This window comes from Oenanthe melanoleuca, chromosome 2, assembly GCF_029582105.1.
Source record: "Oenanthe melanoleuca isolate GR-GAL-2019-014 chromosome 2, OMel1.0, whole genome shotgun sequence".
NCBI lineage: Eukaryota > Metazoa > Chordata > Aves > Passeriformes > Muscicapidae > Oenanthe > Oenanthe melanoleuca.
Window position 1 is genome coordinate 83,282,090 of NC_079335.1, and position 25,982 is coordinate 83,308,071.

A 25,982-nucleotide genomic window follows, 5' to 3' on the forward strand; every position below is an offset into this window, starting at 1 on the left:
ACTGTCACTGCTGGAATTTGTTTAGAGTGGGTGGAGTATGTTTGTATATGTATATATATGTTCAGAGAGCAAAAATATTTCATCCTTACTTTCAGTTGTCTATGCCAACACACACTTTCATCACCAGTAAAATTTTTATGTCACGGCAGGTAATTCTAACACCTGGATGTAATTATGTGTTTCCTATAGATTTTCAGTTATGTGAGAGGTCCAGGGCTTTACTAACAAACCTAGCAAGGGCCACAGGAGATTTTGGAAGCTAGCCATGTGGGATACCAGTGTATCCACCTGGCAGATGTCTTCTTTTTTGACTGCAGGCCTAGAGACAGCAGTTGAGACTCTTCTTCATTTGAAGGGTTTTGGTGGGTTTGGGCTGTTCATTACCACTCTTTCCCAGAGCCTTGTTTCTCACAGTGTTAGGATGAGAAGCATAGGGGTTTTTTTGCTTCCTTTGTGCCCATGCTCCCACGTGCTATTCTGCTTTGCTGTCCCACAGGTACTGCAGAAGCTACTTTTATGGGCACATTGTGGGATGAATCAGAGTTTTTCCTCTGCAGTTCCTTAAAGCTGTGTCAGTTCCCTGATCCACTTCTCAGTGTTGCTTCATGGCATCAGCACAACTGATGAGACAGCACTTTTGTTTTTGGAGGCAGTATAGAAGATGAGGAGTGAATAAACCCAGCAGGTGCATCCTCAGTACTAGTGAAAGACATTCCCAGCAACTGAGAACAGACCACCAGGGACTGCCTTCCAAATTGTTTTTAAACAAAAAGAAGCTACTGTAGCCTTGGCTGCATTTTGTAGAAAAAAAATAATTTTGCAGTTATGAATGCTGCTGCACTGTACAGTTACTGTCATTAGAACCATTTTACTGCTGATTTTTTTCCTAGGCAGAAGCCAATGCACCCTAGTCAAAGTACACCTGATACTATCTAAATTATTACCTAGCAAAAACTGCAATAAGCTTCAAAAAGCATATGTTACAGTGGTTTGCTCTGATCTCTAAGCCTCATATATTTGCAATTTTGCTGGCTGAGGCTCTTTGAAACAAATAGCTCACAAATTAGTAATTCCACTGCTGAATATATCAACCAATCTTTATTGCATCCCAAATGATGAAGTATAATGGTTATACAAAGTGCTTAAATAAGCCATGGAGCAATTTCCAGCAGTGATATATGTGCTGAAACCCATATTAAATTAATATTAGGTGAAGGAGTAAACCTGGAAATTTAAAGTAACAATAGATTTCTCATACATTGTGTGAAGCTATGAGAACCAGCTGGTAGTGATTTTGACAGGAGCCCACATCTGTTCAGAGCTTTCAGTTTATTGTCTACAAATGTATGTAGCTAGTAAGGAGAGTAACCCTTACACATTTCCAGTGGTTTTCCAATATTGGTTTAATTATACCAGAATAACAGATTAACAGAATATCTTGACTTTAGTCTTTGGGCCTAACCTGAGAAGTGACTCAATAATTCTATTTTTCATGCTGTTTGCAATTGTAATTGTCTTGTACCTCCTGCCTTGGCATCTCTTCTTCAAACTACCTTAGGGTGGAAAGTTGTTCAGGACAGGAATTAGCATTTAGTGCTTTATCTACCTATTGGGACCCTGGTTTCTGGCTGGCAGTCCTAGGTAATTACCACAATCTGAATATGTGCATGCCTGTAGCAGGGTTAAATACATCTTTGTGAGTATACATTATGCATTTAAACTTCTGTTTAAAATGTGTCCATGTACACTCTGTGTGTGTCTTTAGAGATACAGGTATGTGCTGTACATAAAATACATGTAGCATACACAACCACAGAAATATAAAGGGGGAAAAAAAATCTCAAAACTAGTAGGAAATAAGCTCATTCATTTTTCCAGAGTTAGCTAAAAAGATAGGGGTTGACATACATGAGTTTATTTGATAGTTCTTTTAGCACTGTTGCCAATGTTTTACATGTAAAAGATACACCTTGCAAAGAGCTTTTGATAAAGTGATCTTTAAAATCATGCCTAAGCCTCTACAGTCATCATCTGTAGCATGATTAGACATTGCAGCTGAGCTGTGGAGTGTCCCTAGGAAATGAGGGCTGGGAAGAACAATCTCTGTATGTGTATATGCATGAACAGAAGCACCTTTTGAAGTACATGGTGTTAATAAAAAAACCCTGATTTTCAGCTACCACTTCTCTGATCAGAATATGAATTAGGCTACAGATAATAGCCAAACAACAGAAGGCACAGTTGGGAAGAACTGTATTATTCTTATCATACCAATCCTCAATTTCCTTCATCTTGCTAGTGTGAGAGACACATGAACTACTGCAGTGACAGCCTAAAACAAAATCTGACAAGTAAGTAATGCTTTGGAGTGCATGTGCTGCAGAGGATTTAGCTTTGCAGTTTTAGAAAAATTAATAATGGGAAGAAATCCCCTCTTTTGAGGATTAATTACATCCTCCTGCCTGTGCACAAGTGTTAAATCCAATTTGCATAATTATTCCCACATGTAACCTGTTCTTCTAAATCAGCAAGAGTGAACCTATTTTCTGATTCTTGTAAAATAAGGAAAGGCATTAAAGAAATATCTGTTCTGCACCAAGATTCTGCTCCTAGAGATTTAAGTATTCTTTACATTTTGTCATTGCATACTGAAATTCTTAGTGTACTTTTTGTGCCCTTTTGTGCTTGGTCTGTTCTCAGCTTCGGGTTTCTCTGTAGTTTTCTCTTTCTAAGTGTTGTTACTCCTTAACAAGAGTATAGCTTTAGGAGCACTTAGGGTCTGTCTGAGAGAAAAAAATTAAAGGCTCTTGTCCCTCTTCAGAGTATTGGACAAGTAAGTAGAGCCTTTTATTTCTCTTTCTCTCTAGCTCACCTACTGTACTTTTAAGTTTTAGCTTGTTACACTACCTTGGTGTTTTATTATGAGTTTTGAACTTTAGAGGCTGTAAAATTTGTATGAATTCAATAGTTAAGTGGGGGTTGGGGGAAGTGAATTTGGCTACTCTGGAAAATAAATTCTGGATTTTGCCAAGAGTCATGGAATCTTATAATCCTTAGGGTTGGAAAAGACCCCTTAGATCACCAAGACCTCTGTTATGCTATCATCACCATATTCACCACTAAGCCATGCCCCCAGGTGCCACATGCATTCACCTTCTGAACAGTTCCAGGGACAGTGATTTCACCACTTCCCTGGGCAGCCTCTTCCACTGCCACTTGGGCAGTTTTCCCAAGACAAGAAAGAAACCCAGCTATATCAGTGGTACTGGAAGTCATTAGAATATTTCAAAACCACCAATAACCCGCCTGGATAAATTTCTATACATGGTGAGATGGTACAGATTAGCTCTGGGAAGTGCAGAAAAATAATTCCTTTGTAGCATAGCAATGTCCAGGATATTATGTGAAGTTATAGGTAAGAAACATGAAGTGTTATTTCTGTTGTATTGGAAATCTCTATGTTTTTTAGGAAGAAGAAAAATAAGTATTGGTTGTTAGGTGGGAGGGACTTTTTTAGGTGTTGCATATGCCTGTAAGATTCACAATGCCAGCTTATTTTGGTGTAAGTCACATTCAAGTGTTCTGGAGATTCTGCAATTTAAACAGTAACTCTCTGGAATGGTGCATTTAATGAGCAGAAAAGGAAATATAATCAAGAGTGTTTTATATGAGGTTTTTCATCTAAGCCAGAATAAAATACTGGCTGCACTTTGTTTCCATTGTTATGCTATGTATTTGGAAGAAATACATCTTCATATTGCTGCAGACTCTTTCCAAATACTTGCATTGTTTATTTAGATATAACTCTTTTATATGAATTGTTGATGGGTACAGTATTTTACATGACTGAGCTATTTATCTCAGAATTATTATTAAGCATAATGAGAAAAAATATACAAACCAAACCTCTAGAAAGCAGGAAACCTGACTTCTGACTGTGGCAAACACCAAATGCCTGCAGCAGCTAAAGCCTTCTGCAGGAATTGCAGGTGCTCAGCACTGCTGAAGAGAAAATTCTTAGTATCTTATAAGAAGTTGAGTTCCTGCTGACTTACACCACCTCATTACTTGTTCCTTGCAGGCATGGCAGGTATTTTTAGAGAAGTGCAGGATGCATACTTTTTTTTAATTCATTGACAGTTTGTTTTCTAAGGTTTGTGTCTTCTTTTTGCACTTGCCTGTGATTTTGCCTGTGGTGTGGGATATTTGGATAGGAAGGACAGACAGAATATGGGTAGCCTGTGCAAAAGGCAGTCATATGTGTTAATTACTAGGTCTGTTGTGAGAATCCACTCTACCATTTTGGTCATTCCAAATCACTGGATTCCTTTCCCAGGATAGAAGTTTGCTTGTTTTCTATCGAAGACATCACAACATAGTAAAGGATTGTCCCATCACTTCCACTTGGTGTCACATCAGTTCTGTAGTAGCAACTGCTCAAATGGAAAAGCAGTAAAAGAAAAGCATTTCTTGGTGTTTAGTTGTTTTGCAGCGATATATTTGTGATTTAAATGGGGAAAGATGAGCACCATGAAACCAGCTAGCTCGGTAGGCCATCAACAAGGAGGCTGGGAAAGAAGCATGGGGAAAATGCATTTTTTTCCACAGTGGACATAGAACTGCTGAAGGAAAATGTCAGGCTAGTCCCTTCTTCACACTGATACTTTTAAAAGGGGTTTGTAAGGAGCTGTGATGTGGGAGTGAGTAATAGAGAGCCATCCCTTTTGGTGATTCTCCCTGTGAGTCTTACTTTGTTCTATGGAAATGAGAAGTCATTTTTGCCTCATTAAACACAGAGCATGGAGTCCATCACTGGTATTTAGGAATAATTTATACTTATCCTTTGGTGGTTTTTATAATCAGATCACAAAAAGCATATCCATATGCCCAAGGGAACGGGTATCTGGGAATGTATCTGCTGTGTACACTGTAACATCCTTGCTTTTAATAGCATTAGGTCAATACTTTCATCTTCTTTATGTCTTTCCTGACTTTTATTTTTCCAATTTCTTACTAATTATTTAGAACCAAATCCCTTTCAGTGGCAGTACAAGTGCTCTTTTGTGTCTGGAAGTCTTCTCAAAAGCTATGCCTTATTTCTCAGCTTTCTGACCACAGGTCGGTTTAAAATGCATATTTGCACTCAGAGAAGTATATTGTGACTTTAAACTTTTCACATTTTTCATTACAAATTTAAATAAGCTTGACTTTAATATAAAGTTACTGCATTTTAATAAAATGTTTTAAGAATGCAGTGTCCCTTCTCAGTGGGGCCACAGAGGTTTAGTAATCTGCATTACTTTTGGGTAATGTGTGTAAAGGCAAGCATTCTACTCACTCATTCTGCCACAGCACCCATCCACTTGTGCATTCTTCCTGCTGCATGGAAAAGGTGGAGCTTATCAACAAAGTTTAATCTCTTCACTGGCTGTTAGACATCTTAATTTTTTCAGTGTCATATTAGATATTGACTTTCCTTTGTCAGGCAGGTTCCTCTATATCAGCTGTAACTTTTAGCATGCAAGAAAGGTTACACTTGTTCCTGTGTGTGTGCACATGTGTGTGCATTTATTTTGTCTCTTAAAGGGCTTTACCTGATCAAGGTGCTTGATGGGCATTGAAAAAGGTGACTAAATGGGATGATATGGAGAGCTGCTTGGCAACTGCTTAGGCAGAATATAAGCAATTAAACTCTTTTTTGCTTTGCATCTTCAGGGAAGCTGGAAAGGGGGCTCAAGAAAGAAATTGTTATCTCCAACAAGATTCCATAGGGTGTAGTTTAGGTAGAAAGGGGACAGAGCTCTCATGGTGACATGCACTGCACAGCAAAGAGGGACCTGGTTTGTGTCACAGGTTTTTGTCATCTCACATTGAAGGCTGAGACTTAGCTAGGAAGACAAGTCTGTGGCCTCAGGGCACCTCCCTGTTCAACCTAGATGTAGAATGTCAGAATCACAGGATGGGTCAGGAAGGCACCACAGCAGGTCCAACCTCTCTGCTCAAACAGTATTGTCCCAGAGCACATGGGACAGAATTGCATCCAGATCATTCCTGAATATCTCCATGTACAAAGAAAAGCTCCTCCACTCAGAATGGTCCATGTAAAAGGGGAGTGCCTGAAATCCATGGAGCACTTGATGTTCCCATGAACATATGGTGTTCCCTGTACCTGTATGTGAGCTTTTCAAAGTTAAGAACTCTGTTGGAGTGAGCAGATTGGTGTCTAAAAAGGGCTGATCTTACTTCTGAGTTCATTTACCAAAAAGCTCAGAGCATCAGTGGAGGCTAACATGCTTCTGCCACTCCCTGCAGAAGGACAGAGAAGTGCATTGATCCCAGATAGTCCATTTGCTTTGGTAAGAGCTTAATCCCAGAACATATTTTATATCTGCTTATCAGACTTTATGGTAGTTGTCTGCTGAAATTTACATTTCCTCCTTTGAAGATGTGTGTTTGTGTTTACACATAAAAACGTGTATATGTGTGTGTGGGTGTATACATGTATGAAAATATAGAATTTACTATATGTAACTAAGGAAAAAATCAATTTGGTAAGGAGAGCAGAAAACTTTTAGTAATGGGGATCATTGTGGCTGAATTTTAAGCCATGGCAGTCAAGAAATTCCAAGTTATGTTCCCTGCAGCAACTGTAATTTGTCTGCACCAGTCATAAATACAGAAGTGTAAATCTAGAAGCATACACACTAATACAGGAAACTTCATTGTGTACATGGGGGTTAAATTACTGCTGTAAATTTGCAAATTTTAATTTCATGTCTGTTATGTGTTTAAATTTCCTATGACAACACTGAATTAATGTAGTTTCACCATGGAATATATTAAGAAAGGCTCAGTTATTACAGGACTGTAGTTTTTATTTTGATGAGAATATGATGCTGCATTAAAACTGTATAGTTTATGTGGATATTTCTCCAAAACATGGGCAATGCAGGACTGTTAAAGCTTAGCAGCCATGATGCTGCTAAGTCTCATATTTTTCTGACTTAGACTGGTGATGGCAGTAAAGCCTGGCTGACTTTTTAATGGCTTGGCTGCTGTGGAATTGCTCACCCAGTTTCTGGAACGTGTGTCGTTAACCTTGCATTTGTGTCGCCGCTGTCAAAATACAAGTACAGCTTTTTCCTCTGCTGTATTTGTCACTTGCTTGTTCTGTCCCATCTGCAGCTGGCAGCAAGGAAGGAATGGAGTGAGCAGCCACAGCACAAAACTTCTCCTGTTCTCTTGCCTTGTTGCACCCATGCATCTGGGGAAAAGTGGCTTTTTTTCCTAATCACGAATATTTGTGGAAAGTGCTGGTGTCCTTCCTTTTTTTTTGAGACTCTGGACTAAAGGCACCTCATGGCCTTGTGTGGGTTATTCACTGGCACTGGCTGTGCATTATTGCCAGCTGTTTTTATAGCATCTTGTGGGGTTCTTCCCTCAGAGGAGGTTTCTCTCTTTTACAGCTGTGAGGTACTTGTGTCCAGCCTAGTCTTTTGCCATGTGTGGATGAACAGATACCACTCTTATGGTGACCACTTGATTCCTGCTGCCAAAGCATCCAGAGTAGTGCTCTGGTGTGGCAACATACACAGAGCCCAAGTATTTGCTATTTTGCTGACAAATGGGTTCTGGTGGATCCTGTTGCTGCTTAAGACAGCTGTCTCCCAATGACTCGAGCTGCTGCAATTCTTCATTGAGCATATTAACATAAACCAATGAGAGGGGCAATTTTCAGCTGGCTACAGCAGGCTGTGAACTGCAGTGGTGAAGGAGCAGGCATATGTTTTATTAGATGCTGCAAGGGCAGTAATCTCAGAGAGAAAGGCAGAGCAGAGAGGTGGAGATGAGGAATGCCCTAAACTATCACCAAGCCATATGAAAGGTTAACAGCCCTGTGTTTTTAGTGGTGCACTCCTCAGGTGCATCTAGGCATAGGCAAGGCAGGCTGGAAGAGCAGGTTATATGACTGGCATCCAACTACTCATTTCTATACTAAAATTAGCATCCTGAGAGGGAAAAGCTTGCAATTTTAGGAAGTGCTTGGCTTATTTATTACTCAGAGAGAGAACTTTGACTAATGACTAGCAAACATATATTGAGGGTGGATCACCATAAACTTCCATTTTATTATTTAAAGAAATTATAGTAATTTAGCACTCCTAAATGCTTTTACGTTGGGTGATTGAAGAAGGTGATGTCATTATTTTCAGTATTTCCTACAAGATGGGTTCAGTGGAGTCCTATAGATAGTGTAATTTCTGGGAAAGCATTAGTTTTCTGAGGCTGTTGAAAGACGTCAATGTTAGTACGCTGAAGTGTTTGGAATGGAGAGCAGACAGAACATTTAAAGTGGCAGTGTGGTGGCAGAGCTCTGATGGAACCAAAAGGAGGGGTGCAGGGATATCTGTGCATCAGCAGTGCTTACTGACACACCTGGCCAGTGCCCTGCAGCAGCACTGCAGGTAGGATCAGTTCTACCATTTCCTAAACCTCTTCTCAGTTCCTCAAAATCCTAAGGCAGGGATCAGGGAGTGGAAGCAGGAACAGCAGGGTTTCCAGGCTGGGGTTCAGCCAATGCACTGCCTGCAGAACCAGATGTGTCCTGGTATCTTACTCCTAAGCCATGAAGAGAATGTAGCTGGAAATAGTGGCTGGAGGCAACAGCAGAGTAGCAGATTTAGTGGGGAAGAACACATTTCTCTCAAAGGGAGCCTTTGAAATGCCTCTAAATTCATAAGGAAATGGTCTCCAGGGTTGGCATTTGCCTTGAACTTGGAAAAGGATCAAAGTCAATGGACTTTAGACCAGTCTGCTGTTAAAGAGCAGGAGAGTTTAGAAAGAATCAAAGAATGGCAAAGTGGTCTGTTGGACCACAGTATGTATTTGCTGGAGTGCCTGAATACAAATTTGGGAACTTCATTTTGGCTTGCCAATTGGAGACTCTTTAGTAGCTTATTCGCATTTTAAGTGTAGCTAATAAACTATTATGTGACTCATGTAGCTCTACAACAAACAGATCGATGCATTTGAGAACTAGGAATTTTATCCTTATACTAACTTTAGTGTTGATATAAGACTTACTGCAATGATATTGACTGCAGCCAGGTGCTGAAGGGACAATATAATATGGGATTATTGCCTTGCCTTTTACCATGAAAGATTTTTCTGTATTACAAGGCTCTGAGAAAAGGTTAGTAACTAATAACAAAAAGTTATGCTTATGTTATAAGTGTTTGTCCTTCCAGTCTTTGTAATACACACAAGCATACACACACAAAATTGCAATTCTGTTTCCATGCTAGTGACATGGGAGAGAAAAAGCTGCACACACAAGAAATTAATTCTCTGCTTCCTGTGGGGAGGCCATCTCCAGGAGAACAGCACCCCATCACATGTAATGGCTACCTGGGAAAACAAACACCCTCACTCCACATGTCCCCCTTCCCTCTTCCTCTTCCCATTTTATATACTGAGCAGGATGTCATATGGTCTGGAATACACCTTTAGTCACTTGGGGTCACCTATCCCAGCTGTGTCTCCTCCCAAATTCCCCAACTTTCTTGCCAGTGTGGCAGTGCAGAAAGCAGAAGAGGCTTTGGCTCCGTGCAAATACCACCCAGCAATAGCAAAAGCATCTTTCTATAACCAACCCTGTGTTCAGCACAAATCCAAAACACAGCCCCTGTGAAGACAATTAAACCTTGCCAAAACCAGCACAGAACATTTCTGAGTTACCTGAATATGTAATTATTTATCTTTATTGTCCTTGTACTTGGGTGAATGGAAGTAGGTACCTCACCATGGTGAGGCTCATGAGCCACGTCTTCTGATGGAATGATTAAATGTCTTGAACTGTGAGTTCAGTGGGTTTCATATTAGTCCTGCCAAGCTTTGAAGGGTGTTCAGTATATTCCTCAACTATAGCAGGTAAATAGAGTGGTATTTAGGAATGAGGTAAGAATATAGGGATCTACTGCAGGATTATAACTTTATTTACACTAATACATGTATCAGGTTGTTGTCCAAGGAGCATCTCCAGCATTTGCAGCAGAGAATTTTGTACAGCAGAGACATTTGCATTTCATTCATTAGTGTTTTATGAAAAGCTCTTCTGCAATGGACTTGTTGTGCAAGTTTCCTTTTTTTAATTTGATATACAAGATATGAATTCATTTGATGAGTTTATTCCTTTAACAAGTTCAATAATCATTTGCAATTCACAATTTTATTTGCTGGGGGGGTTATTAATTTAAAACTTGCACTATTTCCTTATCAGATATTTATTGACTAGATGTTTACACTCTACAGAACAGTATTTGAGTAAATCAGAATGCTGCAAACTTCCCTTATTAACAGGTTTATTGCTTTAGCAGGTACTCAGTTAAGTTTCCACTGCTCCATAATAAAATATTCCCAGCCATGGAATACATTTTTGAGTGAGATATTGTATTATAGACTAAGGTGTACACATGGGATCTCTTGTACATATAAACAAAATAATAAAATAGAAGTTTTCTCCTGCAGACTCCAACAGTCTTGTGCAAAAGTACTTTTTTCAACTGCAGGGAAATAATGCAAGAAGTAAGATACTGTATAACCTAGAGGTCATGAAAGGAGAACATTATCATTTTCTGTTCTTCAAAGGGAGAAACATCTCACCCAAGGTGAGATCTGAAACCCACAGAGTCCTGAGAAGTTTCATCAAAACTGAAAAGTTAATTGTCTAGTTTCATTTCTCGTTCTCTTCCTGTTTTTACAAATAACAAGTTACACTGTCTGCCCACTTCATGTGTGCAGCAAAGATGCCCCTTTGTGTTTAAAAGCCTGTTGTGGTACTTGTGGAATGAATAATTATGTTGGCAACCATACATTTTTGATGTTGTAGATGTTTGGGTGACTATAAAAACCACCAGAAAGTGAACTGATTCTTCTTTTTAAGTCAAAGTGTGTTTTTTATTATAACATTCTAATAAGAGGGTGCCTATGTATAAGACTTTGTTAAAAATCCAACAGTAAAAATAATAAATCTGTTGTGTAATATAGGAATCCTATAAAATATGTATAAATTTTATACTTGAATGTGATAAGTTTTGAATCTGCAAAAAGTCTGAAAAATGCTTTTAAAAAGTGCAATTCTATCCAGTGAAAAAAACACTTTACATTATCTCTTCCTTCTAAACAGCTTTGTTGCAAAAGTGTTCAGGGTCATAAGCACTGATTTTAGCAAACAAAACAAGTTTTTTTTTTTCTGAATGAATAAATCAAAGTTATTATGAGAGGATCTTTAAAAGACATTCCTAGTATGGAATCTTCTGTCTCAGTTGTTTATGAGGTCAGTTTGCACTTCAAAGAGCATTTAAAAAAATTTCTAAACTGTGTATTTCATGTGTTATGTAAGTTGAGAACAGTTGTAGATATAGTTATCAAGTTCAAACATGTATAAAGATATGTTTTTTAATTTCTTTTAGCCACTCAGCAGATATCCACCTTTGATCAATGACATCTCCTTTTGGCTGCCTTCTGAGACATACTCTCAGAATGATTTCTATGACTTGGTTCGAACCATTGGTGGAGACTTGATAGAAAAGGTTGTCCTACTGGATGAATTTGCCCATCCAAAGTAAGTAAAAGTTTTAACACCTTTTCCTTGGGTCATAATATAAATATTTTGTGAATATTTTAGCTCCAAAACCCTCCTGCAGCAAAAAAATACCACTTTTTACTGAAAAGAAATACTACCTATTTTTCAGTTTTCCACTGGTACTGAGCTTCTGGTGTTCAGACTAGCCCAATGCTTTGTGCTCAGGTTTTGACAGCCAGAGTGAACAGCTGCCTTCCTCAATACATCTGGCAGTGCATGACACTGCTGTCCATAGTGTGTCTGACATTCTAGTCCTGCTCTTTGCTGAGTGACTGATGTTTGTCTCCTTGTCCTCTTCCTTTCTTCCTCTAGTCCTGACACACTAGTAGACCTTTACTATAATGGTAGTGCTAATAATGGTTTGTTGCAGAATGCTATTGCTGGTGTTCAATTGGGAGAAAAAAAGCCAAAAAGACCTTATTCAGTTCTTTCTGACACTTATTTATATGCTGTTGAGCAATCTCTCAGGTTTCAGAACACCATATGGGTATAGCAGCACTGACATGACCAGGGAGTGCACAGGGTATTTGTCCAAGTGGTAATAACAGTTGCCTCAAAACCAGACAAGTATCAGCTATTACATATGTACTGTTTTTCAATTTGTGTTTTCAAATCAAGAGGTAGAAAAGCTGCTGGCTGTCTAGCTTCCTAAAACTTAGGGTTAAAATAATTTGTTTCAAGGTTTAAAATGCTATAGGAAGGCTGATAATAAACCTTTTTTGAAGATGACAAGAAAATGCTTCATGTTGTTCTGCAGTACTTATAGATTTTTTATTTTCTTCTTTCTACATCCAGGTATTTAACCCTGTTGTTCTTTTGAATTTTATATGTGATGCAGGCCAGATGAATAGATTGTTCTATGGCCTAGTTTTCGTGGTGTTTCAGTGGATTTTTATTCTTTGAGGATTTTTTTCCTTTTTACCCTTTTTGTGTATGAGACTGTTTGTGCTGTGTGAAGAAACAGAAATGGAAATGAAATTTGTGTGGGCATCTTAAAGCTTTGAGTCATTAATTCTTGAGTCTTTCTCACAAGCAAATCATGCAAAAGGATCTTAACCCTTTACTCAAGATGGTGTGTGCAGAAGAGGAATACAGGTTAGGGTAAGATAATGAGTACTTTCCATTGTGAAGAACAGACTATATCTTTCAGGGAAATTGAGAAGCAAGTTTATTGCAGGTATGGATAGCTTCTTATTGTCACTCAGAGTGCACCATAGTAGCACAAGTACATAGACATGGAAGGCTCTGCACACAGATCATACTGTCTTCTATCATGATGCTTCTGATACAGTACAATCAACATTTTTTGGTAAAAACTGGGTTGTTGCACCCCTTTCTGGAACTGGTCCTTGCATTCATTCATGCTGAAAGTTTATTGTATGTGTAAAAGCTCTGTGCTCATTGGCACTTTTTGTCTGCATTCTTCTCAGTGATACCAAACCAGCAGTTATCTTCATTGTTACATCACCCCTTAAGGGAAAACCCTATGTGTAGTGCAAGCAGCTCTTCCAAGTATGAAACTTCGGAGAAATCTTGTTCCCTGCTTCCTCAAACAGTGGCAGTGTTATTCTGTTTTACTCTCAGCATCTTACTGGGGAAATCCACATACACTGTGACAGCCTGCCAGCAGCACTGCATCAGTCATGGCTCAACTCACAGGTTATGCTTCTCTTCTTTGCTGAGAATGTTTCCTTCCATACCAGTAGAGTGGTGAGGTAGGGACAGGATTCACTACTCTGGGTTTCTCCTATGTGTATTTTCTCCTTTGGTATGCTTTGACACAACCAGAACATATTCCAGGGATGACAGTTGTTCCTCCTCAAGGAATGCACCTCTGGTTCTTTCTGTGACTTCTGCAAATAGATGGGAAGGTTGATTGCTCACAGAGAATTGTCACACAGATTTAGGACCTTTACTAGTTTTGTTCTCTAAAGCCATTTAAACCTCACTCAGCAGACATCCAAATATGTTTTGACACTAAAAGGAGGAAAAATTTCTCACCTTTATATCTGAAGAATTCAAGAGGTGACACTAATGGATTTTTGGTAAGTGATGTTGTTGTCCTCTTGGATTTTTCGCCTACAACAACAGTAAAAAAAATCTTTTCAAATGGCCCATTAAAAATCAGTAATTCCAAGGAGAATATCTATTAAATTAAAGAGAAATCATAAATGAAGACTAAAACATAATGGTTACTTTGCCCTTTCTTTTTAGAACAGGATGTGTGCAAATATGTAATTTTTGAGAACTGATAATGTAAGCCACATAAGTAATTTTGTTTGTTTTTTAAAGGCCTTTAGAAGACTGACGTTTTGAAAAGAGTTTTCTACTTAGTCTTAATTCCTCGATAATCATCTTGTTATGGGAATGATACAGTGGCTTCTTTAATTCAGTGTTGCAGAAAAGCCTCTGGGCACAGAAATTAACATAAGAGATCCTCAGCGTTGCTATGGATCTGTATGTTACAGATCTAGGTACTTGTAATGATTATCTTGAATTTTTACTGAATCTGCTCTGGAGGATGGGAGAAAAGTGTCTAGGACTGGAAAAACTGCAGTGCTGCTGTTTTGAATGTTAGTTACTTGCAAGCAGCTTAATAAGTTCATGCTTGTAGTTAATCACTTCTAGAATTTAAAATTCAGATTTTTTAAATCCTTTAAAAACTTCAGTTTCATGAGGAATTAGGACATTTGGTAGTCTTATTTTTTTGCCTTCTTAAGCTACTTTTCTTAATTATAGGAATATAAAGATCTGAAAATAGAAAATGTTATACGAACAAAACTAATTTATAACACAAAAAGAGGTCTTTAAATTAAGATCCTGTCTGTGTAATACTGTGTAGTTGCCTTCCTGTGGTTCAGAAACCTTTCACAATTTCACTGGACTTTGGAGTGACACCCATTCTCCAGTACATTGCAGTTATGGTGTGCATTAGCAATGGAAGGGTATTTCTCTACAGGGAAAAGGAAAGTGGGGGCAGGAAAAAGCATGGGACAAGCAAGGAAGAGATGCCTGAAACCAAGGAAATATCAATTACCTGCTTTGTAAGGTAACAATATTGAGACAACTTTTTTGGGAAGCACAGGCAATTTAAAGATACAGAAAAAAGGAATCTCATTGCTGAAAAGCACAAATTTAGGAGAATGCCAAGTTTTTGTGCCGGGATAATTAAGAGCTGTTCCAGTCTACATGTGTCTTAGGTAAATTTAACTGAGCAAAATCAAAATACAACATTGAGGTAAACTGAATAATGTGTGATGTGTCACACGGTCAGGGTTTAACTTCATCCAAGATGAATAATGCAAAACATGCCTGTAACACACCTGTTACTCAGGTATATAAAAATCAGCCAGCATATGTGAGGGAAAAGTTGTGACTTTTCTAAGTGCCAAGGAAACTGAAATTATGGTGGTTTTGGCACGAACAGGAGCAGGCATCTGTAAGACAAGCAGAAAAGAAGTGTCTCTTTATAGTGAGCAAAACGTTTTCCACAGTCCATCCTGTGTATTGCAGCTATTTTTGCTTGATGCATTAGTTTCAAACAGTTAGACTTTCATACATTTGGATGGTGGAATACATTTCTCCATGTATGATGTGTGAAGTGAGTTCACTGTGACTTGCCTGGAGTTGTCAGATGCTGCATGAGCCTTGTAACCAGACACTGGAAGGCAGTGGCACTGTTTTTGCTACCTGACTGAATTATTTCTTTCAAATCTTTGGAGATCTTTAAGGACCTTTAAGCACTGCTGTGCAAATACACGATGAGTGAGGATTTGTAGCTGACATTTTCCCCCTTGGAACATTTTAGTGAACAAACATTTGTTAAAAAAAAAAAAAGGAATGTTTTGAACTATATTGATACTAAAGGAAGAAAACAAAGGGATGTTTCCCTTACTTTTTGCAATGGCTGTTTTATCCTCCGTATCTTTAGGTTTAGGCCTCCTACTACTCAACTTGTCTAAGCTGTCTAATCCATATGAGTGACTTTCAGAAATTAAATCAGAAAGTAATCTCTTTTTCACTGGTCAAGACTTCTCCAGTTTTGGAGAGGAAACAGAATTCACAGGAAAAAAGAAAGGGTGGCTGAATGGTAGTCAAAAGGTAGAAAGGTCTCTGCCTGCTGTGTGTAAGCAAACCAAAACTGCTGCCATGCAGAGAATCCTAAGAAGAGGGATTTACATTCCTTCATTCTTACATTTTGATGACATTCAGATAAGTGCTGTGGCTGCACACATGTAGAATTTCAGAGCATATCTGGACGAATAATGGAGGAAGTACTGGTTAATCACACATGGTAGAATATGTGGTAGAAGTGGCACAAGACATTTGTGACCCATGTTGTCTCTGATGAAGAGGACAGAGAGAGATAAGAGTCCAGGGCTGAGTACCTGTCCCCTCCAATGCAGCACTGAAGACAGAATGCAGAAATGCTGAGGTTGTTTTGCTTTGGGTAAGAACTGCAAGTGTGTTTTTCAGCTTAGCATGCCATGTTTCTCTTGTGTAAGGTATCTTGTGTAATCCCATCACATCTTCATTCTGAAAATGTATTTTCTGCATTTTGCTGTGAGGTTATTTTCCTATTGATCTTTCAAAGTTAGTTACTACTATTTCTGTTTTGTTAGAAGGATAAGGGAAGTAAGGAAAGATATGGCTCCCCATCTTTCTTTGCAAGGAAGATACATAGGTAGGCTGAAAAAGTTATCCAGAATTGTAATCAAGACATGCACTGTGTCCTCAGTGGTGCTTAAGAGGTAAATTTTTAATCAGAGCAACTAAAAATATTCTGAAAAGGCAGAGTGGAGATAGTAAGGGGGAAAAATTGATTTGCTGCATTTTGATGGCTATGCTGTTAAAAATATAGGTGGGGAATAGGTAAGAAAGGATTTATTCTTGCCTTTGAGTCAATTACTTGCACACTTCTGGGGTGAGATCTGCACATTTGTTGCAGTCTGTTAAGTGAAGTGAAAGGAAATGTATTGGCTGCTGTGAAGGAGGAAGGTAGGTGCACTGTGGCACCATCTTTAGAGATTTTGGGAGTACTCAGATGACCCATGTCTCTTCTTTTCCAAACAGTAAAAGGAGCAGATCTGACAGCACAGAGTCACATCCTACTGACTGCTGTGTTGTGTCAATGCTTGCCCCTAGCTCCTTTTTAGTATATAGAAAATACAGTGTAAGGACAGCACTTTCCAGATGCCAGATTTTGCACTTTTCCTTATCTACATGAGGATAAAATCAAATACTTTTAGGTCTGGTTTATTCATTAAAGCTGGCTTGGTTTTGTCTTGCTTCTGGAATAGGTGAATTAAGCAGAATAATGCTTAAATGCTGCTTGCTTCTAGTATTATGCAAATTAAAACAATCAAGTCAGTCCCCAAACACCTTGTTGCTCTTCAGCCCGAGCACTTTACAATTTGCTGAGGGATTCTTTGAGATTACCTTTAACTGCTGAACTGGCAAAGTCCCAGCAGCAGCTCCTCTGCAGAAAAAAAACCCCAGAAGCTGCTTTTGATGGTAGCTAGCAGAGGTATGGTTTTCAATTAATGAACAATGTTCTCCAGCTCTGGATTTTTTTTTCCCCTTCATTTGATCACATGAATGTAAGACTATAATATTTTTGAAACAGGTTAACTGTTCATGGGAAGCTCTGTCAGAGGATTCTTGTTCACTTCTGAGCCTTTCTTCAGTGTCACAGCAGAGCATAACCACACAGTGGCAAGTTAAAATGCTACAGTAGTACCCCCAGTCCATCTTCTCTCTTTTCCCTGTCTTGTCCCAGCCAGGATCAATGCCACCTGTTTTTTCTTGAGAATATGAACCTTTTCTGTCCTTCTTGCTGCAGTTATGCTGATGACAAGGCTGTCTACATGTGTCAGAGCAATGCCAAGCACAAATAGAGGCTGGGCAGAGAACAGCTTGAGAGCAGCCCTGCAGAGAAAGATTTTGGGTGTTGGTTGATGAGAAGGTCCACATGACAGCACGGTGCACTTGCAACCTGGAAAGCCAGTTTTACCTTGGGCTGCATCCAAAGCAGCATGGCCAGCAGGGAGGGAGGGGATTCTGCCCCTGTGAGACCCCACCTGCAGTGCTGCAACCAGCTCTAGGTCCTAACATAAGGAAAATGTGGATCTGCTGGAGCAAGTCCAGAGCAGGGCCACAGAGATGCTCAGAGGGCTGGAGCACCTCTCCTACAAAGACAGGCTGAGAGAGCTGGGGTTGTTCAGCCTGGAGAAGTGAAGACTCTAAGGAGACCTTACAGCACCTTGCAATACCTGAAAGGGGCCTGCTGGAGAACTGGAGAGAGACTTCTTACCAGGGCATGTAATGACAGGACAAGGGGGAATGGCTTTAAACTAGGCTAGGTTTAGATTAGAAAGAAATTCTTTGCTGTGAGGGTGGTGAGACACTGGAACAGGTTGCCCAGAAAAGTTGTGGATGCCCCATTCTGAGAGACTGGATTGTTAATGGTTAATGACTCAAACAATCGACCAGGTGCAGAGGGGTGTGTATACCCATCACCAGAGGCTACAGCTGGGTGTTGAACAAGATAAAGGAAGAGGCTGATAAGAAGCAAATCCTTGGAAGCAGGATAATGCTTGTATCATGCCAAAGTTCTTACACAAGTGGCTCAGCTGTGAAAAATTCCTTCTGGAGTAGTATCAAGACATTCACACATAGCTTGAAGATATTCATTCCTGCTGATGTGCCATAATTGCTGTAATGTCTTAGAAGGTGTCATAAACCATCAAACACTCCTGAAGTGTCCCCTGCTCCAAGGTATTGCATCATCCAGTGTAATACTCCCTGCTGCAGGGGAGGTACTTGGGTGTTCCCACCTGAACCTGAGTGAATATAAAGCCAGTGGACTCTGTTTTGTGGGCTTCCCCACTGAGAAAATCAGAAGAAGGGGACCAATGGGATGCCATCAGAATCCACAGTGGTGATATTTTTTTGAATGTTAATCTCTTTCTCCCGTCTCTCCCTGTTTTCCTATTTATTTGTCTCCCTCCCTCCCTCACATTTACTGTTAATAGAAGTCTGTACTATTGACTATAGCATATGGTGTTGTTTGCTCCTTAATTCAGGCAGAAGCACCTCTGTAATAATTTTAATAACCATATCTTGACACTATTCCTGGAAATATTCAAGCCTAGGTTGTACAGGGCTTTGAGCAACCTGGTCTAGTGCAAGGTGTCCCTGCCCATGGCAGGTGGTTGGGGAACTAGATAATATTTATAATTTCTTTCAACCCAGACTGTTGAATGATGGTTTTATGATTCTTTTGCCTCGTGGGCTTCAGCTTGGGAGATGTGTGTGTAGTGGAGTTAGGGTGCATTTCTCTCCTGTGTATGTGTGTATCAGGCATTCCCTGTGCCCCAGACCAACCCAACAGGCAGTGCTGTTTGCTTGATTCACAGAGTGGCCCCAGCTACTCTTCAAGAGGCTCTTCCTCTTGGCTGCCTTTTTTTCCTTAGAACAGCAGCTGTGTAGAAATAGCAGCTCCATTCTCACAGCAGCCCCTGCTTGGAGGTAGTCAGGGCCTTTCTGGCCAAATTAATTTAGAGTGAACGCTGGGGTGCTCAGAAAGAGATGCTTTATGAAGACATATGGGCTCTGTTCATGTCCCAGCAGAGCTGAGATAAGCTCTCAGGTGATAAGGTTTACTCCACTGCCTAAAGGAAATTTAAAGGAGCCAGGAGTTGTGCTCCATATCAGTAACTCCAAGGTAACCCTGCCATGCTGATTGATACATGGCTTCAGCAGATCTTGCACTCCCTGCTCTATAGGAGTCATGATGCCCTGCTGTTCCCCACCAGGGCTGAGACTGTTGGAGTTTAGCTTTCCCAGATATCCTGCACAGTGACAAGTATGTTCATGGAGCCCAGAGTACCCATCTGCTAGGATTTGTTATTTGGGAACTTTTTTTTTTTTTTGTTGGAGGAAACTGAACTGAAAAGCTTTTAGTTCTTCCTTTTCCTCCCCAGCAAAAACATTCCTGATTGAAATGAATACAGATAATTAATTGCATAAATATGCACATATATTTGTTTAGAAAAGACTTTCAGATATTTTAGAAATTCTGAATTTCAAACACCCTTGTTCCAGCTTTTTTGTAGTACAAAATAGGGTGAACTAAGAGACAGCAAAAATGAGTATGCACTTTATAGCACAAGCTAGAAAGTATTGTTTGAAAAGGAAGCAGACCTTTTCAGTGCTATATTTGTTATTTGTGTATGTGTAGACTTGGAATCTGTCTGCATACTTTTGTTAAGTGCCCCTTTCAAAGGTTTTTAACTGCTTGGCCTACAGATTTTGAATTCCCATATGGATTCAGATATTTAATTCCTTTGCTTTAAGCGTTCCCCAGATAGCAGCTCCCTATCCAAATCCAAGTGTCATGAAGAACTCTAAGAGGAATGAGAAGAGGAGCAGGGAAGTCTTTCCTGTAGAAAAGACAAGCACTCGAACTGTTCTTCAAAAGAAAACAAAACAAACAGAAAAACACCACAAAAACTTCCCCAAAATTTCTTGCTTTTTACAAAAATCAAGTGAGTTCTATGACTTACATCTTTTTACACAACTTGTGACTGCTAGTTTAGATCTCTGATGCCAATGTTTATTTGAAGACCATCTATTTGGGGATGAAAAAAAAAAGGAATAATCAGCTGACCATGACAGACAGATTCTGCTTTCTTTACTGTCTTCAGTGCTCAGACAGGCATCATGCAAATAGCTGTTCTTAATGGGATCCTTTTGAAGTCAGAGGTTTCCTTCAAACCACTGTATTTTAAATCAATTGTAGGGCATGCAGTGTTCTGCTGTACCATCCCTGGCTCTCCAGAGTCTTCACCAAGAGAATTGTCTTTAATAACTGAAAATAATTTACTATTAATGAGCGTCAGTAGGAGTCCCATTGTTCTTTGGTGGCAGGCTGGTGGCTAACACACAGGCTTGTGGGAGGACTGGTATTCAAGAAAGGAAAAGGATGAAGTAACCACAGGTTCCCATTAGAGGGTGGGCGGAACACAGCCCTGAAGTGTAACTTATCACTGGTGATATTCCATAGGAAATGTAATCACCCTTCACAGGTAATGAGAAGACAGGAAAACTGAAGTATGTGAGCAATGCAGAAGACAAGCGTCAAGTCCCTTACATGTTCAGGCAGATGCAGAGGATAGACTTGCTGTACAGAAAAGGGATAGCTGGAGTCACAATGAATCATTTCTAAGAGGCTGCTCAGCTGAAGAGCTTAACCTTTCTTCATCATGTCAACCTGAAGTCAGCCATTCACCACCAGTTCTCAGATGCAGCCCAGAAATCTTTGCCACAATTCCCAGAGCACTTCACAGGAGGTGTCACAGGAATTAGCACGGTGATTTATTGACAAGCAGTGGGACGGTGAAGAATGGCTAAAGCAGCCAGCTGCCACAGGATGCTCAAGGGATAGCAATAGGCTCATGAGTGCTTCTGAGTTCAGAAAAATCCTAGTGAATTGCTGACCTTGCAGAATAGAAGTGGAGGCTACAATTGTTCAGAGCTGCTTTTCCTAGTCTGCTATTGTGAGCATAGTAGAGTTTGAGAAGCATTGCATTGGATGTGAGTATGTCAGAGAGGGAAAGCTTCTGTAATCCCATTTGTTAGATGGTGACTATTGTCCTTCTCTGCTCACTGAAAGAGTTTTCTCTGACTCTGCTCATGGCTCTGTTCTGCTGTTTTTCTGAGGGTGGAGTATCTTACTCCTTCCCTCTTGTCTTGGTCTCTACCCCTGCCATGTTCATTGTCAAAGCCACCAGTGATGGATGACAACACTTCAGGCTGAGAATCCCTGCAAAGGAATATGGGTGAGAGACAGAAATGTGCTCTGGCTAGGTGTCAGGTCTGTACCTGAAAGTAGCTTCTGTTTAATACAGCCGATGTATCCTTCATGTAACTTTTGTCCCTCTCCTCCTAAATGAGCTTTTAGATCAATGTTAGCATGCAAGTAGGGTATGTTTGTTTTCTGCAGTGTCTGAGCAATGTGGAGAAAAAACACAACTCTAGCACATCCTGAGCTCTCTCAGATTCTCTTGAATTCTTGACTACAGGTCTGCATGGGAAGGTAGAGATGGCTCTGTTTGCTCATGGCTTACAACAACCTTTGTAGCCACAGAAAGTGGCCACAGTACCAAGGCAGCCACAGCACACTTTCCTTGGGGTGATGAAGGACATTGCTGTCCTCTGTGTGTTGGGAATTGCGTGTGTGTGATGCCTGCACATACTTGCACTCACCACAAGGCCTTTCTCAGAACTGTAGAGTGGGATAACAAGGTGACCTGGCCCCTAATTCTTGGACTAGATTCAGCTAAACATACATTCTATAAAGCTTCCAGGATAGGAGATGGGAGGAAAAAGTCCTCATATGCTTCCCAGTACTGCACAGAGTGATGGGTATAGCACTAAATAATTTATCCTAGTTTTTATATTTTATGGATCCAGAATATATTTTTGTAGGGATAAATAAAGCCCTATAGCTAGGAAGAATTTCTTAAGCTGAATCAAAGCACTATGTAGCTCAAAGGTTGCTTATCTCCATACTGGGGAAAGTCAACATTTAGGCTGAGGAGACAAGGTTTTCTTTAATTTCAGAAAACAAAAATGTCAGGATTCCTGAAGCAGATCTCAGTATCTTCCCACTGTTTTTGTGCTCAATGGATATTTTATTTTCACCTGCCAGTTAATTTTAAATAATTCATTTTAAAAAATTGCAGCCAGTGTCTTTGTCTCTGGGTAAATTGAGGGGAAGTTCATGGTCCTGCACATCCCATAAGGTCTGTATATTAGAGAGCTGGACCTGAGCTGAAAAAAATACATTTGGATGGTGACTGCTGCCATACCAAATTCTTCCAGAATTCGGGCTTCTGCCCCACTTCTCTCAAATGCTGTCTGGTGACATCAATATTAAAACTAACACCATGCAACTGATCTATTATTTATCAGGCATCACACAGAAATGCAAGGAAAGGGTGCCTTTTAAAAATCATTCTGAGGATGAAGAAAAGATTTATGTTTAGTATTTTCATGCCCATTAGTACACATGTGGGACAGATGAACAGTAGGGAAATGAATTACTCTTCATTCTTTGTGAATGAACACCAGAAAGGAGATAGATGAAGACTGATTTAATGTAGTTCTTGTGGTGGTTTTTTTATTATCTTGATATATGAAGGACTCATGGTTCTCAGCTGAGGTATTGTCACCTTCATCCTGTGGGGCAGCAACACACAGACTGAAGAATTAAATGACACATCTGACAGGCCACAATGGAATTTTAACAGTTTGGGTCAGAACATTGCTTTCAGTTGTGTTGAGGAGATTGGGCAAGTGAAGCTCAACTGGGATGGTGCAGTAGATACAAGTTTTTCTTGAAGTCAGTGGCTAGGCTCAATTAAACAAAGCCAAGTGTTTAATTGTGTCACATAGGCAGACATTTTTCTTGGTGTCTGCTAATGGAGATATTCCTGTGTTTGGCTTTATAAAATGAGTCCTTGTTTTCAGGGCTTCTAAGTGTTAGCAGCTCCCACTGGAATCACTGCATACTGTGGGAACTCATTTTTGTTGTAATTAGGAATAAAAAGAAGCATCCACAGGGTATGTGCACACATTCTGTGATAACCAAGTAGCCAAAGGTGCTGCAGATTTGATGGGCAAGAGCTAAAATCTGTGACTGGACAGACTGTCAAACTGAGGAAATGCTGTGCTCAGTCCTGAAGATCACTTGTTTGTTGACCTCAGCTGTGTTTCCATTGTGTGCAGCCAAGAGAAAGCAGCAGCACCTTAGAGAGATGCTGCAATTATGGCTATTAGTTTTAATTGAAGAATTGTGTCCTTAACTCAAAGCTTGCAAGTAATTTATTAAGGTCATTAAAGAAGGCGTACACTGAAGTAATGTCTTGCAGAGCACAACAGTAGAAAGAAAAATACAGGGAGAAAATGTTATGTATTTTAAGCTCTGTGTTACAGATTGTAAATGAAAAAGCCCCATACAACCTGTCATCCATGGTAAATTACTATTCCAGTGTATTACTTTGTTCTGACACATTCCACCAGTTCCACATGAACAGACCATTTTGGTGCTGAAAAACACAATTACTAAAAAAAAGTAGACTTGAAAATAAAATATGCTGTCAGCAAGCCACCTGTAAGTGATATTGGGAAAGATTATAATACATTTGGAGCACTTAACTTTCTCCACAATCAGGGTTGGCACAAGATGAGTCTCCTGAGTGCCATCCCAAAGAATTCTTTTTTTTGAAAATGCAATCTGAAATTCTCAACAGTTTATTATTCTTTTTCCTGTTTATAATGGGGAATTTTCCATATTGGGGAAAGGGATAATATTAGTTCTTGAAGAACTTTCTTCAAGTAACACTGAAACTCCCTGTGGCTTTCAGTGAAGCTGATAATGTGACAAATGCAAAATCAGGACCTCAGATCTCCATCCAAAACCCACTGAAGTCAGTAGAAGCCTTCCCATTGACTTTTGTGGGGTTAGGATCAGGCCCTTTGTGGTCTCCTTGCTCATTAAAACCCAGTCTGTCCACAGAGAGCACAGAATAATTTTTCTTCTGGGAACCTGGATTTTATTGCCAGTGAATTTGGTTCTCCACTAAGAAATACAATGACTGTTGTTAGAAATGCTCTTGTTATTCAGGAGGGAGATTTTGGTATTTGCTCAGTAAAGTGGTAGTTAATAATGAGTTTTGCATTACAGTTGTGTTCAGAAGTCCTTCTAGTTTTCTGGTATTTTGGAACTACAGGAAGGAGGCACCTAGATGTTGTAGGAATACACTTATACCGTGCTTAGCCACATTTTTATGCATTGTGAAAACTGCTCAACTGTGACTGAAACATCAGTCATCCCCAACTTTACTAAGGACAAATAAAAATTTATTATGAAATATTCTCATACTGCAGCACCAGGCCAATCAAGCACAGAACATGACAGAGCAGCTGGAGCTGTAACTAAGAATGTGGGGGTTTTCCTTATACATGGCAATGTCAGCATTTGGGGCCAGGAAGGAAGGGATGGAGGAGGTAACCAGCCACTGCTGACCTTGCCTTTGCCAGGTTAGGCTTTGACTTTGTATTGCAAGCACACCTGGTTTGTCTGGCTAGGAAATATTCCTTCATCATGTTGTTTGGTTTGCTGTTTACCATGGACAGGCATTTGGGATGCTGAGAGGACTACCAGCTTCTCCATTACTGAAGGATAAAGAATGCCCTCTTCACAAATAATCATATTACATTGTGGGGAGTCTGTCTTAAAAGAAACATTTATGCTTTGGAATAGGATCTGTGAATTTCCTTGAGTAGTGTCAGAAAGATGCAATGAGGGTATTCTTGGGTTTGCTCTTACCTGTAGTTTATTCCTGTTTGTTCAAAAAAATAAAAATACTCTAAGATTAGTAACTTTTACATTAAGCTAAAAGATGTAATGAGGGAATGGAAAATAAACCCTCAGATGACTAAAAACACTAAAAAGTTTGCCTGAGTGTTACTAAGCATTGCAACTTAGATTACAAAAAATTTCCCTTCACTTCACAAGACTGCTTTAATCAAGTCTGCTTGATACCAGGCATGCCTTAAAGGATACACACATGCTTTCCAGGTGGAAGATGTGTCATGAAGCTCACACCTGGAAAGCACGTGTGTCATGTCACCAGACAGTTCTGGTAGCAGAACATGGAGTGCTGGAGTGATCTGATGAGTGTCCCTCTAGCTGGGTGTCATGTAGCCAGCAGTAGCATGGCTAGGATGCTACAGAGTGTGGTGTTTGAAATTCTTCCCTAAACTGTTAGGAAATGATACCTCTGTTACAAAAAGTCTCTCTTCTCCCTGTCTGTTAGTGATTGCTTGTAGTGGAACATCAGGCACTGTTCATATGCATAACCAATTGCAGTTTAATCCTCTTGGTTCTTGTCATTACTAGTATTTTGTGGCATTGTGTCCTAAAAGTTATCCACCTGTTCTTTTTTTTAAGTATCAATTTGAAAAGTGATTTAGTTCTGTTTGACTTTGTAATAGGAGGGCAAAGAAAAAATACTTCTTAATTAACTTTCATCATACTGTGTATATTTATTTAGTTCTGTTGTTCTTTCAGATAAACAGCCCTGATCTTGTCAGTCCTTCCTAATTCAGTCATCTTTTTTGACTATTAACTTTTGCTGTCTGACTTAAGGACACTTTATTATCTCCATATATTTTTTAGATATGGAGGTCAGAGTGAGCTAGTATACGTGGCATTGACTTTTAATGCTGGCTTTTATGCTTTTATGTTGTAATATTTAAAGTGTTTTGT

The 25,982-nt window shown here is 39.6% G+C and overlaps 1 protein-coding gene across 6 annotated transcripts in view; it reads left to right on the forward strand.

Moving 5' to 3' along the window:
• The window catches only part of FARS2 (phenylalanyl-tRNA synthetase 2, mitochondrial), a 227,042-nt gene that overhangs the window by 140,320 nt on the left and 60,740 nt on the right, over positions 1–25,982 (forward strand). For 5 of the 6 annotated variants that reach the window (XM_056483598.1, XM_056483596.1, XM_056483600.1 and 2 more), the window contains one exon: positions 11,472–11,623. The exons of the other annotated variant lie outside the window; for it this stretch is intronic. In XM_056483598.1, coding sequence (XP_056339573.1) covers positions 11,472–11,623 — 152 coding nt within the window. The remainder of the gene's footprint in view (positions 1–11,471; positions 11,624–25,982) is intronic. 6 annotated transcript variants of the gene reach the window in all.